At 57.5% G+C, this 23859-nt stretch overlaps 1 protein-coding gene across 7 annotated transcripts in view; it reads right to left on the reverse strand.

Moving 5' to 3' along the window:
- Positions 1-1395: 1395 nt before the first annotated feature.
- The window catches only part of DOP1A (DOP1 leucine zipper like protein A), a 45095-nt gene continuing 22631 nt past the window's right edge, over positions 1396-23859 (reverse strand). For 5 of the 7 annotated variants that reach the window (XM_078878288.1, XM_078878287.1, XM_078878285.1 and 2 more), the window contains 25 exons: positions 23588-23714; positions 22383-22581; positions 21873-22042; positions 21240-21459; positions 20444-20616; positions 19222-19655; positions 18310-18421; positions 17864-18049; positions 16960-17163; positions 16519-16662; positions 16049-16104; positions 15103-15207; positions 14679-14745; positions 14423-14567; positions 13089-13174; positions 12205-12314; positions 11367-11516; positions 10867-10928; positions 10238-10390; positions 9744-9880; positions 8970-9025; positions 8603-8767; positions 8106-8235; positions 7443-7607; positions 1396-4808 (listed from right to left, as the gene is read on the reverse strand). In XM_078878288.1, the coding sequence (XP_078734414.1) occupies positions 4614-4808; positions 7443-7607; positions 8106-8235; positions 8603-8767; positions 8970-9025; positions 9744-9880; positions 10238-10390; positions 10867-10928; positions 11367-11516; positions 12205-12314; positions 13089-13174; positions 14423-14567; positions 14679-14745; positions 15103-15207; positions 16049-16104; positions 16519-16662; positions 16960-17163; positions 17864-18049; positions 18310-18421; positions 19222-19655; positions 20444-20616; positions 21240-21459; positions 21873-22042; positions 22383-22581; positions 23588-23714 (3751 nt within the window). In that variant the 3' untranslated portion in view covers positions 1396-4613. The remainder of the gene's footprint in view (positions 4809-7442; positions 7608-8105; positions 8236-8602; positions 8768-8969; positions 9026-9743; positions 9881-10237; positions 10391-10866; positions 10929-11366; positions 11517-12204; positions 12315-13088; positions 13175-14422; positions 14568-14678; positions 14746-15102; positions 15208-16048; positions 16105-16518; positions 16663-16959; positions 17164-17863; positions 18050-18309; positions 18422-19221; positions 19656-20443; positions 20617-21239; positions 21460-21872; positions 22043-22382; positions 22582-23587; positions 23715-23859) is intronic. The other 2 variants (XM_078878289.1, XM_078878286.1) reach the window with 2 other exon arrangements.

Below are 23859 nucleotides of genomic sequence, written 5' to 3' on the forward strand. Positions count from 1 at the left end.
AATTTTTTATTTAAATGTTTTAATTATTAATGTAAAAGCTGGGCTTTAGGCCTAGCTGTAGGCTTTAAGCCGCTGTGAGTTAATTTTTAATTTAAATGTTTTAATTAAAAACTATCTCAGGGAATGAGTTATTTTTTTATTTAAATGTTTTAATTAATAAAAACTATCTCAGGGAATTATAAGGGAATGTTACACTTGTTTAGCCAGGAAAGCCTCACTGAGTCTAAAGGTTTTTGTAGGGTCCTGCCGAGTGTTTGCAGTAGGGGGCGCTGTTGCTACACCTAATCGGACATCGGACGGACGGACGATATAATCTATTGTAGGCTGGTTCACTTCGTTCCTACCAGTATGAGCGGGTGACGTCAATCAATATGGAGTCCTCCCCCCTCACGAACAATCATGTGCAAGTGACGTCACTCCATAGCGACCAGCCCCCCTCATTAATATTCATGAGCAGGTGACGTCCTCCAAATGGGCACCCCCCCCTCCATTCATAATAATTAGCGGCTGACGTCACTCCACATGGGGGGCCGAGGCGCCTCCTCCCCCCTCCTCGGCGTCAACTTACAACCCTCACTGCAAAGGCAGAACCCTCACGTCACGTGGTCTCCGTAGCGCTGTTGAGACATCAAAGTAAAAAGGATGTCACGATGAACAAGGGATTATAACCTTAAAATGAAAGAGGCCTGTGTTACCGCGCCCTTACAAATTGCACACGAATGGATGCAATGAATATCACGTCGCGCTCTGCTTTTCGCTTGCAAGTTTCAGATTTACTGCAATACACCCGTCATTGGACGGGCAAAAGGCTAGTTGGATAACGGCCTTAAATTTAGCCAAATAATTGTGGCCTGACCCAAAACATTGGATATGAATCTTGAACCATCCTATACAACCTTATCGGCCTACTTATCATTTCATGCCCTTTAAAAAAAAGAAGCAAACTGTGGCAAAAGTGTTTAAAACTGACTTTATTTGTATACTAATGCAACTCAGCGATAATCGCAGTGTTCCAACCTTGGTAAACATGACACAGGGCCTCTCCACAGCAACGCAGAGCCCCAAAACGGCAAACCCAGTGAACAGACAGATTGCATCGAAATACGCGACGTTATAAAATGACGCGCGCGCCGGTCACCGCGCGCCCTTTCACAACGATTATCTTGAGAAAAACCAAGACGTCTCAAAAGTCGCACAAGGTGTGGTGGCGGCGGCGCGCCTGGCTGTGGTACGGGGGACACACACTTCCCCAATCGGGGTGTTCGTGAAGGTGAAATGCAGTGTGATGTGAGATACGCAACCCCGGAGGGATGCGAGATGACATGTATATTTCAGTCGTTCCGAAGCAGATGTTCTCGCCTTTGTGCTGTGCAGCTTCTCCCCCCACCCACCCCCCCCGGCCGAGCTTCTTGGGGTAGTGGCCGCGCGTTTGGTTGGTTGGCACGACGTCCAACGTTTCGCTCCACGTGCCGGGTAATTCAGTTTCACTGAAGGCGCTCCCCTCGGGACATGGTGCCGAGCGTCGGACATTGTGGCGAACGGTACCAGGGAGCCATCAAATGTGCGTTGTCGACCGCGGGCACTCCAGTTCCCGACCACATGCAAAGACACGAGGAAATGGCATACATCCATCCCAGTTGTAATAATCCCCCCCCCCCGCCTCCAACAGATAAATAGTGACTCAAGGATAATTTTCCAGATATAAAGGACTAATTTCGAAATAAAAAGGATGGAGCGTGGTGGCGCAGTGATTATTAAAGCACTCCGCTATAAACCCTGCGACCTGAGTTCGATTCCCGACCACCGGCTAGCATCAGTGGCGAGTGTGATATCGGAACCAGTCCTGGGCTCTCACCCCCCTTCCACCAACCGGCGCGGTGAAGTATGGTCAAACAACCCCCACGACTGCAGTTATGGGGAGGCCTTCAACGAGCAGACTGACAAAGGGGATGTACATGTTTATTATTTCTGTTAATTCAATGAATGTTTTAAGGTGTCTCCAGGTGGCCCTCTCTAGTTACCAGGACGCACAGGCCACATCGGTGTTGTGATGCCCTAAAAAATGGTGACGCGGTGTAACAGTCAAGCACACTGGACATGCAATTCAGAGGTCGCCGGTTCGATGCCATTTTTGTGGGCGAAGCAAGTTTCTTAAATCCCTCCCCGCTTGTGTTCACCCAGCGGTTATGAATGGGCGCGTGTACCGCACTTAGTCGAGCGAGCAGGTCGCATGCGGAGGGCCTACCAGTGCGAGTACTCCATCCTCCTCCAAGACATCTGTCCAGAGCGAAAGAGTAAACCCACCTAGTCTCTAGACGGGCTCTACCTCGTGGAGACGCTTCCGTAAGAGTTGTGATATTCTTCCTCCCATAAAACGTGTGGGAGCTTCAAATCCCCGGCCCCTCCCCCCGCCCAGTAAGAGGCCATGTGCAGAGATTAAAAAAACAGGGGTCCTACTCTGGAGGGCTCGAATAGCTTGTCCGTTGGTACTTGGAAGAGGGCCTGAAAGACTTTGGTTTCTCTTCAGTGTGGCAAGGCAATAGATGCCGTGGATACTTGGATGCTGACATTTAGCTTAGGAAAGAAATACTGTCCTTTGTTAGGAGCCAATTTCAGCGAGCCAGTGTCGCCACTGAATTGTCATGGGAAGGAGGCTTCAACCTCCAGTCGCCCAATCCAAGGCCTCACGCGCTCCAATTCAGATGAAGGTTGCTTAGCCCTTGGGTCACTCTTGCAAAATAAACTGTCCTGGTATCTTGACTTCATACCTGGTTAAAACAAATAAACTTGCAAGTGTTGGATCTGTGTGGCAAATGTCTCTCTAAATATATTATCTTTCAGCAAGCTCCACCACCTGCCAGCAACTTGGCTTGACCAATCCCGAGTCTCCTCTACAGACTTAACGACATAAAAACGTTTTGGTTAAGTTGTCCTCAACCCCCCAGACGAAAATCCTGGTTAGCAGAGCGTGGGTAAGATTCACGCGAGCGGCAGGAGCTACTGCTGCTGGTGGCGGCTACGCCAGTTGCGCCACCAGCTGCTGTACCAACTGCTGCTGCACCACCTGCTGTTGCCGCTGCACGTGTTCCCACCCTGTAACAGCGCCGCTGCCGCCGCCAGTGACACGTGACTTCACAGTGGAGCGGCCGACGCAGAACCCCACTTCCGACGAGAGCGAATCCGTGGATTTTAGTTTTTACAGAAACACAAACGCGTCACACGCGCGAGCCGTCCCATCGCGAGTGTTCCATCGGCTAAAACAACATCGTGGGCCATCGACGCGGGTAACAGAAACCCCCAAGGAAGGGTTAAGCGTGCGGACCGTCACCCTGCGTACGATGCTGGGAGGGGGTGGGGGGGGTGGGGGGGTGGGGGGCGAGGATTCCAGAGGGAGGGACGAGGGCCGTAGCGATGGTCCCTTGCTTGTGTCGCTCCTGGCCAATTTCAGACAGCGTGCAATTCCTACGCCAAATACACAAATTCTACGCACACTTCCTACACAGCCCCCCCGGGGCATCGCGCTCACCAGCCGCACCCCTTGCTTGCTCGCGGCAATACTACCGCCAGCACGTGGCTCCCACTGAAAACCGCCTAAGCACCTCTACGTCTAGCTTCCCTGCATGGCTTAAAGTGCATCGACGCGTGAGCCACGACCGCGGTTGTGCCGTACAACTCCCCGATGCGTTTTCGCCGGGTCGGTGCCGTTCGCTTCTTCGGCGCGACGTCCGACGGTTCGCTCCACGTGCTGGGAGCTTTTTGCAGCAACCGAAAAGGAAGCTTCCCGGCGCGTACAGCGAAACGTGGGATAATCGCATAGGACCGGACAAAGCATCGGCGAGCCTGGTTCCAGCAGTGCTATAGCGTGCCTTGTGGGCATTCAGGCCGTTCAGGCTTGGAGAAACAGCCGACTTGTTCAAATGGCCCCAGCGCGTACACTTCAGGCCTAACCAAGAGGCACGTTACCTAAAGAATTTCCGTGCTGGTCAGACCCTTCCAGCACAGAGAGAATGAACGCTTCAGAAGAAATAATATATTACACACTTGGTCACTTGGAGTTTCAATGCAAATGCCAAGTGATGGAGGGGTGCGGGGTGGGGGGGGCAGGGGACAGCTGGCCTGCGCGGATGGCTCACGGACACTGGCCCCGGTGAGGGCTCGCCTTGGTTGCGATCCATCGGAGTTCGCCTAGGAGCTGGCCCGGAGCGCTATCCCTGGGCGAGCCTCATTGGGAGGAAGCTAGCTAGACAGGGGGTAGCCACCCGTCCTGCTCTTCCCAGGATTGTCCTCTTGTTAAAGACGTCTTCCGGGTACGTTAAAAGCTCGTCGTCGCGGGTGGGTTTCTTCATCGGCTGTGCAAAAAATTACCGCAACGCGCCACTGGAGACGACTCGTTCGCACGCAGCTCGCCCACCCCCTCTTAGTACAACGACAATAATCGTGATAATTTCAACTCGTAACACGCGCCCCACCGCCGCGCACCACTTGCTCCGTAGACACGGAATGACTCGGAAGCACGAGGCGGAACCGCGGACGAGCGTGAAGGCGGCCGGTGCCGCGAGATATTCTCAGTTGTCCCCTTCCTGTCGCAAGCTCGGAGGCGGCAACCCCCGGCGCTAGCCTTTGTTGAGCGTCTCCAGGAAGTCGCGGCCCACCGTCTCCTCGACGCGGCGGCGGGCGCGGCTCCACTGCGCTTCGGCGCCCGCGCCGCTCTCCCCGCTCCCCGCGTGCTCCAGCGCCGAGGACGATGACGACGCCAGGGAGCCGGAGCCGCCAGATCCCGGGGGGCGTCCCGGGTCGCACAGGAAGGCCTGGGTAGTAGTGGGGGAGAGGCAGAGAATCGTCAGAATCTTTATAATAAGAATGCAATGTATAACGCGCGCAAATTTGCGGACGTAATGGCCGCAACTCAGAGGCGCGGAGCCAAGCTCAGAGTCACTCGAAAGCGTGGTTGTAGAGGTGGGTTTTTAAGTGTCTATTGAAGGAGGCGATTGAGGTGATGCTGCGAATGTGCAGAGGGATGATAGCGTTCCAGACTGTTGGGGCTGCCACCGAGAAGCGGCGCAGACATGACCATCCTGGATCTTGGTATCAAGAGGAGGTCGTGAGTCGCACTGCGCAGGCATTTGCCGTGTGCCGAGCTGCAAGTTGTCAATAATGAAGAAAGGTATGGCGGGCAGGCAGATGTGAAGGCGCGGTGGCAGAGGCAGGCGATCTTGTATGTGACCCTGCTGCCAATGGGTAGCCAGTTGAGGGCACGGAGACAGGCTAGTGAGTCGAGACGGGGATGAGTGTGGCTAAGTATTTAGTCGGAAGATAAAATGTGAAGCCAGGTAGAACGAGCGAGGATAATCACGACGTGACGATGCTTTACGCACGGGCGACACGATCATCGTGGACCTCATTCGTGCACGAGATTCGTCGACGGCCGCAGCTGGTCCAGCCGCAGCGCATTCCTCATGAACCGGCGGTACACGCACCACTTCATTAGGCGTTCATTCGCTCGTGCGTTGCACTGGGTGCGATGTTCATTATGATTAACGTAAACTGTAACGGTGCGTGCCATCATCATCGCGTGTTTAATAATAATAATTTCCATTTATTTGTAACGCGCCTTCCACTCGTGTCTCAAAGCGTGTGTCACTTTACACCCTGGACATCCTTGTAAACGAGGTGCTCCATTGCGAGGCATTATTCCGGGTGAAATATCTCAATTCGTAAAATTACATATTTATATAAATCTAGCCAGAGACAGATGGAGACAGGAAAATACAGGTGGAGATGGGAGGCGATAGGAGGAGACAGCTGGAGAAAGAAGGAGGAGACAGTGGAGATGGGAGGAGACGGTGGAGATGGGAGGAGACGGTGGAGATGGGAGGAGACGGTGGAGATGGGAGGAGACGGTGGAGATGGAAGGAGATGGGAGGAGACAGATGGAGATGGGAGGAGAGAGATGAAGATGGGAGATGGGAGGAGATGGGAGGAGATGGGAGGAGACGGTGGAGATGGGAGGAGACGGTGGAGATGGGAGGAGATGGGAGGAGGCAGGTGGAGATGGGAGGAGATGAGAGGAGGCAGTGGAGATGGGAGGAGACAGATGGAGATGGGAGGAGGAGACGGTGGAGATGGGAGATGGGAGGAGATGGGAGGAGACAGATGGAGATGGGAGGAGATGGGAGGAGACAGTGGAGATGGGAGGAGGCAGTGGAGATGGGAGGAGAGAGATGAAGATGGGAGGAGACGGTGGAGATGGGAGGAGATGGGAGGAGATGGGAGGAGACGGTGGAGATGGGAGGAGACGGTGGAGATGGGAGGAGATGGGAGGAGACAGATGGAGATGGGAGGAGATGAGAGGAGGCAGTGGAGATGGGAGGAGACAGATGGAGATGGGAGGAGGAGACGGTGGAGATGGGAGATGGGAGGAGATGGGAGGAGACAGATGGAGATGGGAGGAGATGGGAGGAGACAGTGGAGATGGGAGGAGGCAGTGGAGATGGGAGGAGAGAGATGAAGATGGGAGGAGACGGTGGAGATGGGAGGAGATGGGAGGAGATGGGAGGAGACGGTGGAGATGGGAGGAGACGGTGGAGATGGGAGGAGATGGGAGGAGACAGATGGAGATGGGAGGAGATGAGAGGAGGCAGTGGAGATGGGAGGAGACAGATGGAGATGGGAGGAGGAGACGGTGGAGATGGGAGATGGGAGGAGATGGGAGGAGACAGATGGAGATGGGAGGAGATGGGAGGAGACAGTGGAGATGGGAGGAGGCAGTGGAGATGGGAGGAGAGAGATGAAGATGGGAGGAGACGGTGGAGATGGGAGGAGATGGGAGGAGATGGGAGGAGGCAGTGGAGATGGGAGGAGGCAGATGGAGATGGGAGGAGACTGGAGATGGGAGGAGGCAGATGGAGATGGGAGGAGGCAGTAGAGATGGGAGGAGGCAGATGGAGATGGGAGGAGATGGGAGGAGGCAGATGGAGATGGGAGGAGACTGGAGATGGGAGGAGGCAGTGGAGATGGGAGGAGATGGGAGGAGGCAGATGGAGATGGGAGGCAGATGGAGATGGGAGGAGATGGGAGGAGGCGGTGGAGATGGGAGGAGACTGGAGATGGGAGGAGACAGATGGAGATGGGAGGAGACAGATGGAGATGGGAGGAGAGAGATGAAGATGGGAGGAGGCAGATGGAGATGGGAGGAGATGGGAGGAGATGGGAGGAGGCAGATGGAGATGGGAGGAGACTGGAGATGGGAGGAGACAGATGGAGATGGGAGGAGACAGATGGAGATGGGAGGAGATGGGAGGAGATGGGAGGAGACAGATGGAGATGGAAGGAGAGAGATGAAGATGGGAGGAGGCAGATGGAGATGGGAGGAGGCAGGTGAAGATGGGAGGAGGCAGGGGGCGAAAGAAGGCGACAACCTGAGCACGTGTGCGTGCGCACACCTGCGCTGCCCCCACCATGGGCTTGTTGCAGAAGAAGTGGCTGAGCGTGCTGAAGAAGGGCAGCAGCTGGTCGATGGAGCGCAGCGACGCCACGGTGAGCAGCGGCTGGCCGGCCTCGCACGGGATCATGCGCGGCGAGCCGCCCCCCTCCTCCTCCGAGCTCTTCTGCACGGGACAGCGGCGGAGGGATAGCGGGAGGGAAACGAGGGGGGAGACAGCGGACGGGTGGCGAGAGGACGGGAGAGAGGAGACCGGTGGACATGGGGGACAGGTGGAGAGAGGGAGGGAAAGGAGGAGACATGAAAAATATTACAAATCACAAGGTCGTCAACTTGTAACAACAGAGTGGCAGCGAAGGTGGCAGCCAGCTCAACAGGTCGTCCACCGCGGAGATGGAGTTATGAGGCCAGCTTGTGTGGCGGAGCAGGTTGGTGGGGTGCCACGCGCACACACAACACACACACACACAACACACACAACACACACACAACACACACACAACACACGCACAACACACGCACAACACACACGCACAACACACACGCACAACACACATGCACAACACACACACGCACAACACACATGCACAACACACACACGCACAACACACATGCACAACACACACACGCACAACACAGACACACAATACACACACACACACACCTTGCACTTCTTGCGCAGGAGCTTTGTGAGCCGCACCACGTACGGACGGAACTCGCGTTGGTGGTTTCCTTGGCGACGGACCTCCAGCCCGGAGTCGTCGCACGTCTCCGGGATGAACGCCCAGCGGTACCTGCGTGCACAGGTGAGGGGACAGGTGAAGGAGCTCACAGGTGAGGGGCACACAGGTGAGTGAGCTCACAGGTGAGGGCACACAGGTGAGTGGACACCGGTTGAGTGAGCTCAAAGATGTGAGAATAGATCAGTGGTGGAGTGTACACAGGTGAGTATGCCCAGGTTGGTGGGAAGAGGTGGTGACCATGAAGAGGTGGTGATTCAGAATGGGTGGCGACTGGACACGAAGAGGTGGCGACTGCAAAGTGTTGGCAGGGCACGGAGAGGCGCAAGAGGTGTGGACAACGCGAGCCGTGGACGGACGAGCGAGGACGCGGGGTGGGGGGCGAAAGTGGGGGGAGTGCGTGCAAGCGGCAGGAGCGTACAGCTGGAACTGCGGGAGGTGGGCGGAGGGCAGAGCGAGCGCGAGGTCCAGGAACTTGCAGGCGGAGAGGTAGAGCGCGAGCCACCGCTGCTGACTGTAGGACGACGAGAAGCCGTTCCCCCCGACGTACGTTGTCTCCAGCCCCGTGATGGACGGACTGGCGCTCCTAAACACAAAGTCGCAGGCGAGTGACGTCAACGGTTGCCCAGGCTCTGCGGGGCCCTGTAACGAGATGGCTTGGCCAACTCCGTTCGTGATTACACACGCAGCGGTGATGAGGTCGGCTCGAACACGGCCTTTATGAACCCCCCCCCGCCCCCCACCAATACTTGTAGATTCCTGCACATCCCTTCCATCTCTCATCTCACCTGGTGATGTCATCTTCCGCCATGAGCTCCTGTTCCATCTGCATGAACACTTGCACCTGTGCGAGTGAGTGCAGGGGCGGTCGGCACAAAGACGCAGAGGGAATAATGAACACGGGAAGACGCGCGCAGGTCTCGGAGGCTTCGTCGCATTGACTGTCACGTGACGTAAGTGGGCTTGGGCAGGGCGCGTCACGGCTAGCAGGGGGCGATGGCCGGTGCTAGGGACGAGCAATGGGATGGCGGCTTGGAGAGGGAACACGCCCGAGAGAAAAAAAACACTGCGACATCACCATGCAATTCCACACTATCACCACCACCACCTGCATCACCACTATAACCACCACCACCACTATAACCACCACCAGCACAACCACCATCATCATCATCATCACCACCTGCATCACCACTATAACCACCTCCATCACAACCATCATCATCACCACCACCACTAATATAACTACTACCATCACCACCATCACTACTATAACCACCACCATCACCACCGCCACCACCACCATCACCACCATCTGCATTATCTTCACCACCACTAATATAACTACTACCACCACCACCATCACTACTAAAACCACCACCATTACCACCACCTGCATCACCACCAAAAATATAACCACCACCACCGGGATCACCACCAAAGCACACACATTACCACCGCTACCACCACATGAACTAACACCGCCCCCATCGCCACCACCAGCGCACCGAACAATACGCACGCGCTCACACACCGCGGGCAACAAAAGGAACGCTGCCCACCAGCTCGGTGATCATGGCAGGCCACAGCGCGGTGAGGTGCTGGTGTGACACGCGCAGCAGCAGCACACGGAAGAAGAGGAACACCTGGGCGTGCAGCGTGGGCACCTGGGGCAGCCGCAGGCTCTCCACCAGCCGCTCTGCTCGCGCGCAGGCACAGACAAAGATCCCCCGGGTAGCCTACACAGACTGCTGTGGCAAGCGTTTTCAAACGAGGACCCGACGAAGGCCGGCAAGGCGCACGAGCATTTGGTTGCTATAAATGTCCACGTGATGATAAGCCACTTTGGTGAGCTGTAATTTTTTTTGCCAGGTCGCTCAATGGGCCTTACCTGGTAAAATACAAATAGTTTAGTGTAGTCTTAGTGTGTGTGCATGCGTCTGTGTGCGCGTGGGTCCGTCCGTGCGTGGGTCCGTCCGTGCGTGCGTGCGTGCGTCCGTCCGTGTGTGTGTACGTATGCATGCGCGTACGCGCGTGCGGGGTGGCGGAGACTCACCCTGGATGTCGGGCAGGAACTTGTGGTACTGGTCGACCTCGCTGGAGAAGACGGAAAAGGCGAGCCGCTTGAGCAGCATCACGCGCTGCTCCAGCTCCGCCTCGCGGTTCCCAAACAGGTTCAGGGAGCTGCTCTGTGCCACCGTCACGCGCGCTGCGTGCACACGGACAAACCGACGCCTTCATCCAGCGGCAGATTGATTGTGACCGACGATGACGATGATACACATGCACACGTACACAGAGAGACCCCGTGTGGCCTGGCCGTTACCGGTGACCTATGAAGGGCGGCACCGTGCCTGGCCGCCTTTGTCTCCTCCCAGCGTCGATGTTTCCGTACCGCACCGGGGTGCGCCCAAGACTGTTGTGGATAATCGCGATGTTGGCCAGCAATCAACCCCCGAGTCGCCGGCTTCGTGGCGCAGTGCGCTAACCGCGGCAAACCCTCCGATACGTCGAACAATAATAGAGGACATGGGATCTACGGCATCAGAGAGGGCTCATATACTAACACAGGAGCCACAGACTAACACACGACACGTAAAGTTACACTGGACATTATGTACGCTCCATATACTGTGGATGATACATGTGTGCGTGCGTTTGTGCGAGCAGTTGACCTTCACTCACTCATGAGGTCGCGGAAGGTGGTCTTGTCGTGGGTCATCAGGTGGTCGATAATGGAGCGCCACCTGCGCACGAGCAGACACGCACAGACACACGCGCAGACACACGCAGACACACGCACAGACACACGCACAGACACGCGCACAGACACGCGCAGACACACGCACAGACACGCGCAGACACACGCACAGACACGCGCTCGACACACGCACGGCGATGTGTTAACCGAGTCAACCCCAACGCAGGCTCCACCAGGGCTCTCGCAAACGTGTGCGCATGTGAGCACGTAAGCGGAGAGCGAAGCACTGTGACCTGCACTGCGGTGAGTGAGTGAGTGGGTTGTTGGAACAGAGCTCTCAACACGGGTAGAGAAGGAATCAACGGTGAAGTTCACGGGAACAGTAACCACCGCAGTAGTGAGAGAGGAGCAATAGGTAGGCGACTGGCGGTTCAGCGAGAGGCCCAGGGAACTTGGTGAGACTCCCGGACGGGGTGGGACTCACTGGGGGACGCAGCTGGCGTCCATCTGGAAGAAGGTGGACTCCATGAAAAGGTCGAGCGCCTCCTTCTTCCAGGCGCGCCGCGTGTACTGGTACCCGCTCAGGCTGCTCAGCAGCTGCACGCACGCGCGGAAGCTCGGCGCGTTGTGGGCACTGCAAACGCACGCACGCGCACACACAATACGCAATGCAACACACACGTAACCAAGAGAAAGATCCCGGTATAGCCCTAACAGATTGTTGGAATAAGTGCTGTTAGCGAGCACCTATGAAGGCCAGAACGGTACACGAGGGGGTGGGTGGCCAGCACCACGCCCGACGGCCTTTGTCTCCCTAGTGGCGATGTTTACACACCGCACCAGGTACTCATTTGAGGCTGAGTCAACCTAGGAGAGGCCCAGAACCGAATCAGATAATCGTTACTGGTGTCGGCCGTGAGCGGGAATCGAACTCGGGTCGCTGGGTTCGTAGCGCAGTGCGCTGACCGCTACACTACCGCTCACACACAACACGCACTGCAACACAAACACAACACACACTGCAGCACACAATACACACATAATACATATTGCAACACACATACAAGATATACACAAAATACACGCTGCAACACAAACACATATATATATACATTTCCCCTTGTAAGGCCACAGTGCATTATTGGCGAACGTGTTTAGTTCTTTCGCTTGTGCACCGCTGCCAGCATCGCAGTAGCAGCAGCAGCAGCATCACCACGCAATCAGTTGCCGAGTTTACAGCTGCGTTGACGACCGCGACTTGGAGCTGAGTGGGGGCCAGGGGAGCGAGGGGGGGATGACGACGGGGGGGGACCCTCGCTCACCTGTGGTTCTTGAGGTAGGGCACGACGTAGTACATGATGTTGATGAGCAGTGGCACCACCTTCTCCTTCTCGTCGCTGCGGAAAACCATGTCCAGGAGATGCGCCAACACCTGCAGGAGGGAGGCACGGCGCGCCGTGAATACCGGCGCGGAGTCAGAGTTACATCCGGCACGGAGCGTGCCGCAAATCCCGGCGCGGCGCACAACCAACGCCCGGAGTGAAGTGCGGGTAAGTTCCGGGTAGGAGCATGGTGCATTCCGACATGGAGCGCAAGTCAACACATGGCATGGAGCACGGACATGGAACGCAGTCAATCTTGGCACGGGGTGTGAGAAAAACCTGGCACGGAGTAGGTAAATCCTACTCTTAGGTTTTTTCGGTAAAGTCACGTAGGTAAAAAATAAAATTAAAATTAATAAAAGTAATAATAGAAATAAAATAAAATAATAAATCACGACGTTTCGGAGGCAACACAAGTCTCCGTCATCAGGTGGGACCGTCACAACTAGATTTACTGTATCAAGAGCACGGACAAGTATCAAGTGATACAGTAAATCTAGCTGTGACGGTCCCACCTGATGACGGAGACTTGTGTTGCTTCCGAAACGTCGTGATTTATTATTTTATTTTATTTCTATTATAACTTTTATTAATTTAAATTTTATTTTTTACCTACGTGACTTTACCGAAAAAACCTGAGAGTATGAATCCTTGCAGTCACGAAAGCTTCAAATCTAGAATTAGGTAAATCCTGGCATGCGCTTGAACCACGACGGACACGGACCACGTAAAAACCCGACACGAGAGCACGGACAAGACCCGGAGCGGACTCTGAGCCGGAGCACGGAGTTCCGGCGGCGCGTGGGGAGAGCGGCGGGCGTCACCTCGGCCAGCAGGGTGAGGGCGTGGACGCTGAAGACGGAGGGCGGCTGCGACACCACCTCGGCCACCGGAGAAAGCAGCAGGGCGTCTGCAACGGCAGACCGGGCCCCACACAGACGCTCGCTAAACAAACTCGCGCCGTGCGGTGCGTTCGCCGGCAAGTGCTGCAGCCCCGCCGAGTCTCAAAGGTTGAGTAAGTTCCTCGTTCGGGATGTTTTGGGTCAATTAAGTTTTGTTTGCAATTTGTTTCGTCCTCTACCTGGGTTTTATTTGCCGTTGTACGATCGGCATCGCTTCACAAAACAGAGGATCCACTGCGCCGCGAGGATCTCTGAAGTGAAGAGTGCGTGGAGAGGGGGGTAGAGTGAGATGAGAGGGGAGAGGTAGGAGAGTGCGTGGAGAGGGGGGTAGAGTGAGATGAGACGGAGAGGTAGGAGAGTGCGTGAAGGGGAGTAGAGTGAGATGAGAGGAGAGAGGCAGGAGAGTGCGTGGAGGGGAGTGGAGTGAAATGAGAGGGGAGAGGTAGGAGAGTGCGTGGAGGGGGGGTAGAGTGAGATGAGAGGGGAGAGGTAGGAGAGTGCGTGGAGGGGAGTAGAGTGAGATGAGAGGGGAGGGGAGAGGTAGGAGAGTGCGTGGAGGGGAGTAGAGTGAGATGAGAGGGAGAGGTAGGAGAGTGCGTGGAGAGGGGGGTAGAGTGAGATGAGAGGGGAGAGGTAGGAGAGTGCGTGGAGAGGGGGGTAGAGTGAGATGAGAGGGAGAGGTAGGAGAGCGCGTGGAGGGGGGGTAGAGTGAGATGAGAGGGAGAGGTAGGAGAGTGCGTGGAGGGGAGTAGAGTGAGATGAGAAGGGAGAGGTAGGAGAGTGGGTGGAGGGGAGTAGAGTAAGATGAGAGGGGAGAGGTAGGAGAGTGCGTGGAGAGGGGGGTAGAGTGAGATGAGAGGGGAGAGGTAGGAGAGTGCGTGGAGGGGGGTAGAGTGAGATGAGAGGGGAGAGGCAGGAGAGTGCGTGGAGGGGAGTGGAGTGAGATGAGAGTGGAGAGGCAGGAGAGTGCGTGGAGAGGGGGGTAGAGTGAGATGAGAGGAGTGGGGGTAGGAGAATGTGTGAAAGGGAGTAGAGTTAGACGAGAGGTAGGAAGCGGTGAGTCCAAGGAGGATCTTGAAGGCTGCGAGCGCGATCCCCGAAGTTGATGCGGGATCGGATTGCGAGGCGGTGGAGGGATCCGGGTAGTGGGGTGACACGGTCTCGTTTAGGGCGGCGAGTCTGGGCAGCCGCGCCCGCGGGAACGCGTGGACGCTGGATCCACGGAGCAGGATCGGCGAGGGCGAGCGAGTCCTCACCGTCGGCGTCGGCCTGCAGTCCCGCAGCGTCCACCGTGACCTGGGGTCCGGCCTTCACCTCGAGGTTGCGCCGCAGCCACGTGGTCTGCTCCAGCGAGGAGCCGGCCACGTGCGTGACTGCCTCCACCAGCCGCTGCGTCACATCCTGCGGCCGCGCGTCGCACCGCGAGCGTCACAACTCCGCGTCGGAGCACCGAGTATTTATTTATTCAATTTTCTTTTACCATCGTTCCACGCGCCACCCGGTGGCCTTTACCTGGAGGTCTCGCAGATCCTTCTTGCTCTCCATGGGGGGCATCTTCATCACAAACTCGTTGAGGATTCTGCAGCGGGAATCGCCATCGACAAATTAAACTGGGCCACGTTTCTGTGCGTGCATGTGTGGTGCGTGCGAGTCTGTGTGTGCGTGTGCATGTGTGTGTGCGTCCAAGAGTGTGTTTGTGTGTGTGGGTGTGTGTGCGAATGTGTGCGTGTGTGTGCACTTGTGTATGTGTATGCCCATGAGTCTGTGTGTGCGTGTGTGTGGGTGTGTGTGTGTGCACTTGTGTATGTGTGTGCACGTGTCTTTGTGTAAGTCCATGAGTCTGTGTGTGCGTGTGGGCGAGTGTGTGCGTGTGTGAGTGTGTGCGCATGTGTGCGTGTGTGTGTGTATGTGCGTGTCCATGAGTCTGTATGTGTACCCCAGCAGCAGGAAGTGACCGGGGGGAGGGAGGTTGAGAGCGGAACAATCTTTGAGCAGTGACAGCAATGAGGGCCAGCTGTCCACAAACTGAGACACAGCTATCCTGTATGCACACAGACAAAGACAAAGAACCCCCGTATAGCCTCAACAGACTGGGGGGACAAGTGCTGTTCGCGAGCATGAATTAACGGTGGCAGGACACACGAGGGGGTGGGCGGCCAGCACCACGCCCAGCCGCCTTTGTCTCCCCAGTGGCGATGTTTACACACCGCACCAGGTACTCACTTGAGGCCGAGTCAACACACACCCGTAACACGCAAATACAGAGATCATCCGTGTAGCCTGTAACAGACTGCTGGGGCGAGCGTGGTTAGCGAGCACCCATTAAGGCCAGCACGGCGCAGAAGGGCTTTCTGCGGCCACAACCATCCCCAGCCAACTTAGTCGACCCACACACAGCAACAACAACAGCAACAGCCACCACTCTCCACTTAGCGACGCTTGTGCCATGTTAGGTCCACTTTGAGGCTATCGTGTACGGTGAGGAAGGCTCACTGGTGCTCTGTTTACAATGCCCACAAAAAGACAAAAGATCCCCCTCGAGATAGCCTCAACAGGCTGTTGGGGCAAGTTCTGTTAACGAGCACCTTTGAAGGAGAGCTACGCACACAAGGGTGTCCAGCACCACACCCAGCCACCTTTGTCTCCCCAGTGGCAATGTTTACACACCGCACCAGCTACTCACTTGAGGCTGAGTCGACCTGGACGAGTTCAACACTGTTGTTGGTCGTGAGAGGGAATTGAACTCGCGTCGGCGGGTTTGTAGTGTGGTGTGCTAACCGCCGCTCCACAACAGCACTCACACAGAGCACATATACAGCTCCTACACAGCTTACACTCACACACTCGCACACTCGCGCACACTCCCCCCAAGAGCGCCTCACCTCTGCACGTAGGCGAAGAAGAACTGCAGCACGCTCACCTCCAGCGGCACGCTCTTCTGCTGGCGAAACGACGAGAGAGATCAGCGGGGAACGCCACATCACGCCAACCCGGCTAAACGCACCCGCACCGCACCCGCGCCGTGCGAGTGGCGCCCCGCGCGAGTGCGTGGAGGCGTTCCCCGAGTGATGCGTCCCTCGCTTCGGGTAGAGACGGCGATCAGAAGCGATCGGAACGTTGAACCGCCGTGCCGTGAGATTGAATCGAAACCGGCGACCTCCGGGATTGCAAGTCCAGCGAGCTGGTGACCGTTACACCGCGACAGTGGCGGCCGCAGCTTGCCGAGTGCACAACGGGCTTCACCATCAAAATACCGGGGACGATTCCTAAAATTACTCAACACATTCGTCGACGATACGGAGTGACCGGAGGACGGCGGGTGGGGGGGGTGAGGGGGCGAGGGGTTCACCACCTCCTTGGGCGAGGGGGCCGGCCCGCTCGGGGGCTGCCGCACCACCTCCTTGACGGTGCCCACCACGCTGTCGGTGCGCATGCTGCTGATGCCGCGGATCAGGTCCACCAGCAGCTGCTGGTCCACATTGGCGGCCGCCAGAACCTGCGGACAGAGAGACCCCCACCCCCGTGTAGCCTCCGACACGGACAGTCGTGGAGAGCGTTGTCAGCGAGCACCTATTAAGGTTGGCTCGGCTAGTGGGTACAGTTCAAGCTCGCGTTGACGCCGCTCGGCAAGGGGAAAGGGCGGTGGATCGCCGATGAACGCAGTTAGCCGTGGGTGAGTGCGGTTAACCACGCGTGGGTGAGTGCGGTTAACCACGCGTGGGTGAGCGTGGCCGAGTGTGGGTGAGGAGGGCGAGTGTAGGCGGGCGTGGACGTTTTGGCGAGCGCGGTTAACTGTGGTCGAGCGAGGTTGCGCGCGGTTGTCCGCGGCTGACGAGCGGGGTCGATCGTCGACCTCCGCGGCACACACCCGGCTGCGGGAGGCCGCGGGCCGCCCCCTCGTGCGCTCGCTCCACACGCGCGCCACCGCGGCCATGAAGGCGACGCCGTGCTGCAGGCTCAGGGGGCTCAGCAGGTCCAGCACTTTCTGGCGCAGGATCTGAGACGGGCAGCGGGAGAGACGGAACCCAAGCACACACGAGCGGCGTGACGGATGAATCCGTTTGGAACTCTTGCAGAGCAGCGAGTCTCTCGGTGTTAGGGAATGTCCCAGAGAAGCGGTTATCATACGCTACGGGTTACCGTGTTATGCTACCTGGTTTCTGTGTGAATATACAAGTCTCTATATGAGTCTACGGGTCTCCATCATGAGTATATGGATCTCTAGCCCAGTCTACGGGTCTCCATCATGAGTCTACGGGTCTCTATATGAGTCTACGGGTCTCGAGCCGAGTCTACAGGGCCCTATATGAGTCTACGGGTCTCTATACAAGTCGGCGGGCCTCTAGCTGAGTCTACGGGTCTCCATCATGAGTCTATGGGTCTCTCGCCCAGTCTATGGGTATCTATATGAGTCTACGGGTCTCTATATGAGTCTACGGGTCTCTATATGAGTCTACGGGTCTCTAGCCCAGTCTATGAGTCTCTATGCGAGTCTTCGGGTCTCTAGCCGAGTCTTTGGGTCTCTATGTGAGAACCCCCAGTTTAATCACAGGTGGCCGCCTGGATTCAATCCCAGCATCTCAGCGGTGCCGGCTCAGCGCTCCGAGCCACCCGTCCACCTGAACCACCAGCGCGACGGGAGAGAGACTCACGCGGGGAGAGAGTTCGTTGAGAGCGGAACGATCACTCGCGCTCACCTTGGTGGAGCCCAGCCCAACCGAGGAGGGGGCGGCCGCTCCTCCCGTGACCCCGGCCACGACCTCTACCCGCTGCCCCTCGGCCTTGCCCAGCAGGCTCCAGAGCAGGGCAGCCGTGGAGAGGACGCAGGGCAGCACGCACAGCATGGCGGCGCGGGCCTCGGCACGGCTAGCGGAGCTCGGCGACTGCACGCGCAGGCGCACGTACGTACGCACGCAATAACACAGACACGCGGGCGCACGCAAAGCACACGCACACATGTTACATAAACGCACACCCATGGACACATGCACAAGCGTACGTGCACACACGTGGAGTCGGACACACACAAAAGCATGCACACGCACGCGCACCGTCACGGCAAAAGGCACATGTCCACACTGTCACCCAAACACACGCGTACACGCGCACACGCGCGCACGCACGCATGCCGTGTCCCTCTCACGTGGATGTGCGTGGTGGAGCTGTCCAGCAGGCAGTAGTGCACCACGGTGGTGAGCCCCTCCAGCAGGCACAGCACGTAGTCGGGCGGCACACTCTCCAGCAGCACGTCCGGCCTGCATCGCACAGCACCGCATGCACCACTGTGTACCACCAACAAAGAAAAAGGTCCACCGTATAGCCTTAACAGACTTTTGGGGCAAGTACGGTTCGCGAGCACAAATGAAGGCCGGCACGGCGCACCAAGGTGGCCAACACCACGCCCAGCCGCCTTTGTCTCCTCAGTGCCGATATTTACACACCACACCAAGTACTCATTTGAGGCTGAGTCGACCTACGGGAGGTCTAGGTCGGGTTCAGATAATCATCACTGGTGTTGGCCGTGAGTGGGAATCGATTTCAGATCGCCAGGTTCGTAACACCACCACCATCCCACCTGCATCACCATCACCAATATAACTACCATCACCCCTATAACCACCACCACCGGCATCACCGCCAAACCACACACATTACCACTGCTACCACCACTATAACTAACACTGCACCCATCACTACCACCACCACCAGTACTCCGCCACCAAACATTCTTAAAATAACATGCAGGACCACGTGCTACAGATCCACCTGACACAACAAAGACAAAGATCCCACGTACAGCCTTAACAGATTGTTGGGGCAAGTGCTGTTAGCGAGCACCTGTGAAGGCCGGCACGGCACACGAGGGGGAGGACCCATGACCGGTTCAGACAATCGTCACTGGTGTTGACCGTGAGCGGGAGTCGAACCCGGCTCGCCGGGTTCTTCGCGCAGCGCTCTAACCGCTGCACTACCACCACCGCACACGCCATCACCGCACACACCACCACCGCACATACCACCACCGCACACGCCACCCCGAGCCAGCGTCGCTCACCGGTCGGCCGCGAGGGCGCTCTCCCAGGCGTGCTGCTGCGCCGCCGCGTCCAGGTTGCGGCACACCTGAGCGACGACGGCCACGGCGAGCCGGGCCAGCGCGCGGCCCAGGTAGGGCAGCGACGCCGTGACGGCGCCCACCCAGCGCGGGTGAGCGGCGCAGCTGGCGCGGCCCGGCGGCGCCGACACCAGCAGCGCCCGCGTCACCGCCCAGCCGAGCATCTCCTGCTCCGCCAGCGGGCGGCTCGACACGAAGCGCAGGGAGGTGGGCGCTGCCGGGCCCACGGCCTGCTCTTGCTGGTGCTGCTGGTGCTCCTGCTGGTGCTGCTGGTGGTTGGAGGGGGGGTTTTCTGGCTGCGCTGCCACTAGTTCGGTGAATCCGCCCTCGGGGTCTTCCGTGCAGGCCAGCACCTTGTGCTCCAGCACCATTAGGGCCTGGCGGTGAAGAGAGACCGGTCGCGCGTGGAGACTTCGTTGAGTTCGGCGAATCGGGACGATTACGTTCATAGCGATCGCCCCCCCCCCCTCCTGAGTCTTGAGACTCGGCGAGGCTTTCCTGAGTAAACGTGCATAATCATTATCGGCCCGCGTATTTATCCGGTCACATTTTGTGTCGTGTAAACCTCCACCCACCCGACGCAGCCACACATATCATGTTAAATCGTCACGTGTCCAAGCATTTAAGCCCGCCAGTTATTCCTGTTGTTATTGTTGTTATTCCAACAAGTGCCCATCCTCACGTGTCATGAAACCAGGAAGGCGGAATGATGAAAAAGATGTGGCCAGATCACCCTGGCACCTTTTCTTGCCAGTATTAAAGTATAAGAATAACTTTTACCCTTTCTGCCAATAAAACAGGAGGTGTTAAGATGTTCAAACACCAAACAAAAACCTTGTGCAAGGAATCATGTCTGCATTAACCACACACAATTGTGGTGAACATGCAAACAAAAACATGCTCTGGTAATATGTGCATATATGCATTGTCTTTGAAACTGATTGGTCCACACCAGAGACAGCCAACCAGTGTTAAAACAAGAGAATGCCAAAAGGCGAACAGCACAAAGATAATGCACCATCAGGGCGTTCATACCTCGGGGTGAGCAGCTACAACATGGTCACCCTGCGGCCTAACCCACGAATCAATTACGAATCCTAATAACATTGGCCGCGAAAACCTCCTGCCGAGTAAGGTAATATGATCTGTGCCGACGCAATGAAACCTGCAGCAGGCGCAGCAGCTGGGCCTGCAGGGCCCCGCTTGTTCCCTCTCCGCTGGCGCCGGCACTCCCCTCCCCCGACTCCTCCTCCTCTTCCTCTCCGTCCTCAAAAAAGTTCACTTTTCCCTCCATGGAGAGGCCCTCTTCAGCGGCCGGGTCGTTGCGCACGGAGAGCACTGCACGGGTGGCACCATCGGCACAGTCGCCGCCGTCAGCGCCGTCAGCGCCGTCGTTTGACACCGCGACTCCCACACGGCACGTCCGCCGGACGTGCACGACGGCGCCGGCCAGGCGGCGCAAGCTTGGCGGTAGAGAAATTCCATAACCGGCTACGTGCACGACATCGCACACTCGAAAGACGTGGGCAATGACGTGGACGATCGTGAAGTGGCTGCACGGGCATCGTATGCAAAGTAGGGCTGCAATTAACATTGAAACAATTGCCCACCTTTCTTTCCTTTTTAGGGAAAATCGCTCGTAAAATACGTCGGTGTCGGACGCGCTCGGACGTGGGCGTTGATGATGCGTTGGGATTCGTGTGTGCGGCTGACCATGTGTGACGAGCGTGCCAATTGTGGTGTGGTGATGGTGGAGTGGCGAGTGTGGCGTGATGAGCGTATTGGTGCTGGTGTGATGATGGCAAGGCACTAGATCGATTGCAGGTTACTGGGCGCGACTCAACTTGCTAATAAGCTCAACGCTTGCGGGCCGACTGGCTGACGGACCGAGCAACGAACCGACCAGTTCACCCACGGCCTCACCGCCTCGTCGTGCGACGAGGCCGCGGGCCGCCACCCACCGTGCGCTTGTGCCCTGGCGTGCGCCCCCGCCACTCCGGCCACCAGGCAGTGCAGCACCACCTTCTGCGCCTTGCAGCGCGCCAGCAAGTCCAGCAGGAAGCTCGCAAAGCCCGGGCCGGAGCTCGAGGCGGAACCCGTACCTCCGGCGCCGGTGCAGCCCGAGTCCACGAGCCGCGCCAGCGCCGACACCAGCAGCGTCAGCACCTCGGCGCTGGCGAGCTGAACAGCCCCGGGGAGTAACGAGGTGAGAGACAGGCAGGGCTGTGATGCGGCCCTTCCTATACATGCGTGTGTGTGTGTGTGTTAGCGTTAATGGTTATATACACCGAGCGAAGGTAGGGTTTAGGGATATAATCGCGTTGAGTTATGGGTTCAGGTTTCGTGTTTTAAGACTCAAGTCAGGTTAGGGTTAGAGTGAGACTATATTTAGGGTTTTAGGGCTAGCATGAGAGATAATAGTCGGATTATGGTTCAGTGCTTGGGTTAGGATTTGAGTTTGGGACAAGGGCAAGAGTTCAGGGTGACGATTCGCGCGAAATAATTCGGGGTACTCAGCGGCAATGGTCTTCCGCTGGGCCCTGTCAACACAAGCCGATTCTCACGAAGCTGGACCAGTGGTTGAGGGGCCTTGCCTGCACGTGGCGATTCTCGGAGAGCTGGCGCGGCGACGCGCGCACGTGGTGCGGGTAGTACGAGCGCAGGAACGCGAGCCCCAGCGACAGCACCACCTCCAGGTACATGGCGTTACGGAAGCCGCCCGCCTGCGCCCCTCCGCCCTCCGCCGACACCACCACGCCCGGGCCTGCAAGCAGCCAGCATCGGCGGCGGCACAAACCACACAAAGACAAAGATCCTCCGTATAGCCTTAACGGGCTGCTTGGGCAAGTGATGTAAGCGAGTAGCACCTATGAAGGCCGACACGGCACATGAGGGGGTAGGTGGCCAGCACCACGCCCAGCCGTCTTTGTCTCCCGAGTGGTGATATTTACACATCGCACCCAGTACTAATTTGAGGTTGAGTCGACCTATCAGAGGCCCAGGACTAGGTAAGATTATTAGTCATTGGGGGTGTTCGTAGCACAGCGCGCTAACCACTGTATACACCGCCCGCTCTCTCCACACATCCTCCAGTCGCCACCGACCGTGGGCGCTGGCGTAGAAGTCTCCGCCGGTGAAGGAGGCACGGTGGCGCGCCAGCAGGTTCTGCAGCAGCACGAGGCGCGGGGCGCGGGCGCCGCTGACGCCCGTGGTGGCGAGGGCGCTGACGAAGGCGGCCGGGATGGAGCGCAGCACCGAGCCGAGCACCGCCAGCGCGTGCAGCACGCGGCCCGTGTCGTACACCTGCGGGCGCAAGCGAGGGGGGGGGGGGCGGTGTGTACGCGTGACACCTCTAGCGGGGATTGCTCGAGATAATGCACGCACCGAGAGGTGGCTGGCCGTCACTGTTCAGGCTTCAGGTTTAGGGTCGTTGTCGTTCGTGCTAATTGCGTCGCTAGCAATCACCGAGTAGCCACAGACGACAAGGCAGCAGCAGCAGCCAGGCGGTGAGGAGCCAGAGCTACCAACAATTGCCCAAGCTCTGCAGTCCTCCATATATTAAGATGTCATCAGCCATTTAATTAGATTGGAAACCGGAGCTCCCGGAGAAAAAAACCCGCACACACGAGGGAGCAACACTCGATTCCAAGTGACAGATGAAGATTAGGCCGCACTTTGCGGCACCGCCCTCTTCTCCCGGTGAGCCACAGTACGGGCTCCTCCTCGACGCCCAAGAGGCGGGTGTATCGTAGCATCCGCGTGTGATCCACCAACCCTCGCTGCTGCTGCTGCCTGCATAGCGCTGGGTTAGAGGCCACGCGCGATGCGACTGTTGCCTGGCTGGCCTGGGGGTCTGATCACTTGGGAGTTACAAACAGAAACTTCCGGGAGGCGGGTGGGGGTGGGGGTGGGGGCGGGGGGGAGGGGGGTTGGGGGGGTGGTGGGGGTGGGGGTCTCACGGGGGGGGCGATCTGCCATTGGTTACTAAGCGGTGCTGCTCTGCGTGAAAGTGCAATTCTGAAGCTATCTACTCACCGGTTGTAAACGTCGTCGGTGTTAATTACGTGTAAATGTAATGAACCCGTCGTGAGTTATTAATTATCTCGTTAAATATTCGGCCTACGGTGGGTGGGGGGCGCGGGGCAGCTGACAGCGCTGATCGGGGGGCCCACGAACAAGCGTGAGGTTGGGGAATCGCCGTGCCGGAGGAAAGCTCCCCCCGCCTCTAGGTCAGCTCAGACTGAAATGAGAACCTGCAGTGGGCTTCACCTAGGTCAGCTCAGACTGAAAACGACTGGGCCGTGCTCACCTGCAGATAGAGCAGCACGTGCTGGTAGAGGGGGTGCACGGTGGCCACGCTTCTCTCTGTCACCCCCAAAGACGAGGAGGGGGCGGCCGCGTTGCCATGGTTACCTCCTCCCATCCTCCGGGTAGCCCTGGGAGACACAGCACCACCGCACTCACCACGTGGTACACGCGCGGCCCCTGTCCGTGTTTCCGCTGCTGGATGAGGGCCTCCCCTTGCTGGCTGCGTCAGTTCCGGACATTGTTAATTTGACAATACTTTACCATGCTGGTCAC

Source organism: Lampetra fluviatilis, chromosome 50 (genome assembly GCF_964198595.1).
Source record: "Lampetra fluviatilis chromosome 50, kcLamFluv1.1, whole genome shotgun sequence".
Lineage (NCBI taxonomy): Eukaryota > Metazoa > Chordata > Hyperoartia > Petromyzontiformes > Petromyzontidae > Lampetra > Lampetra fluviatilis.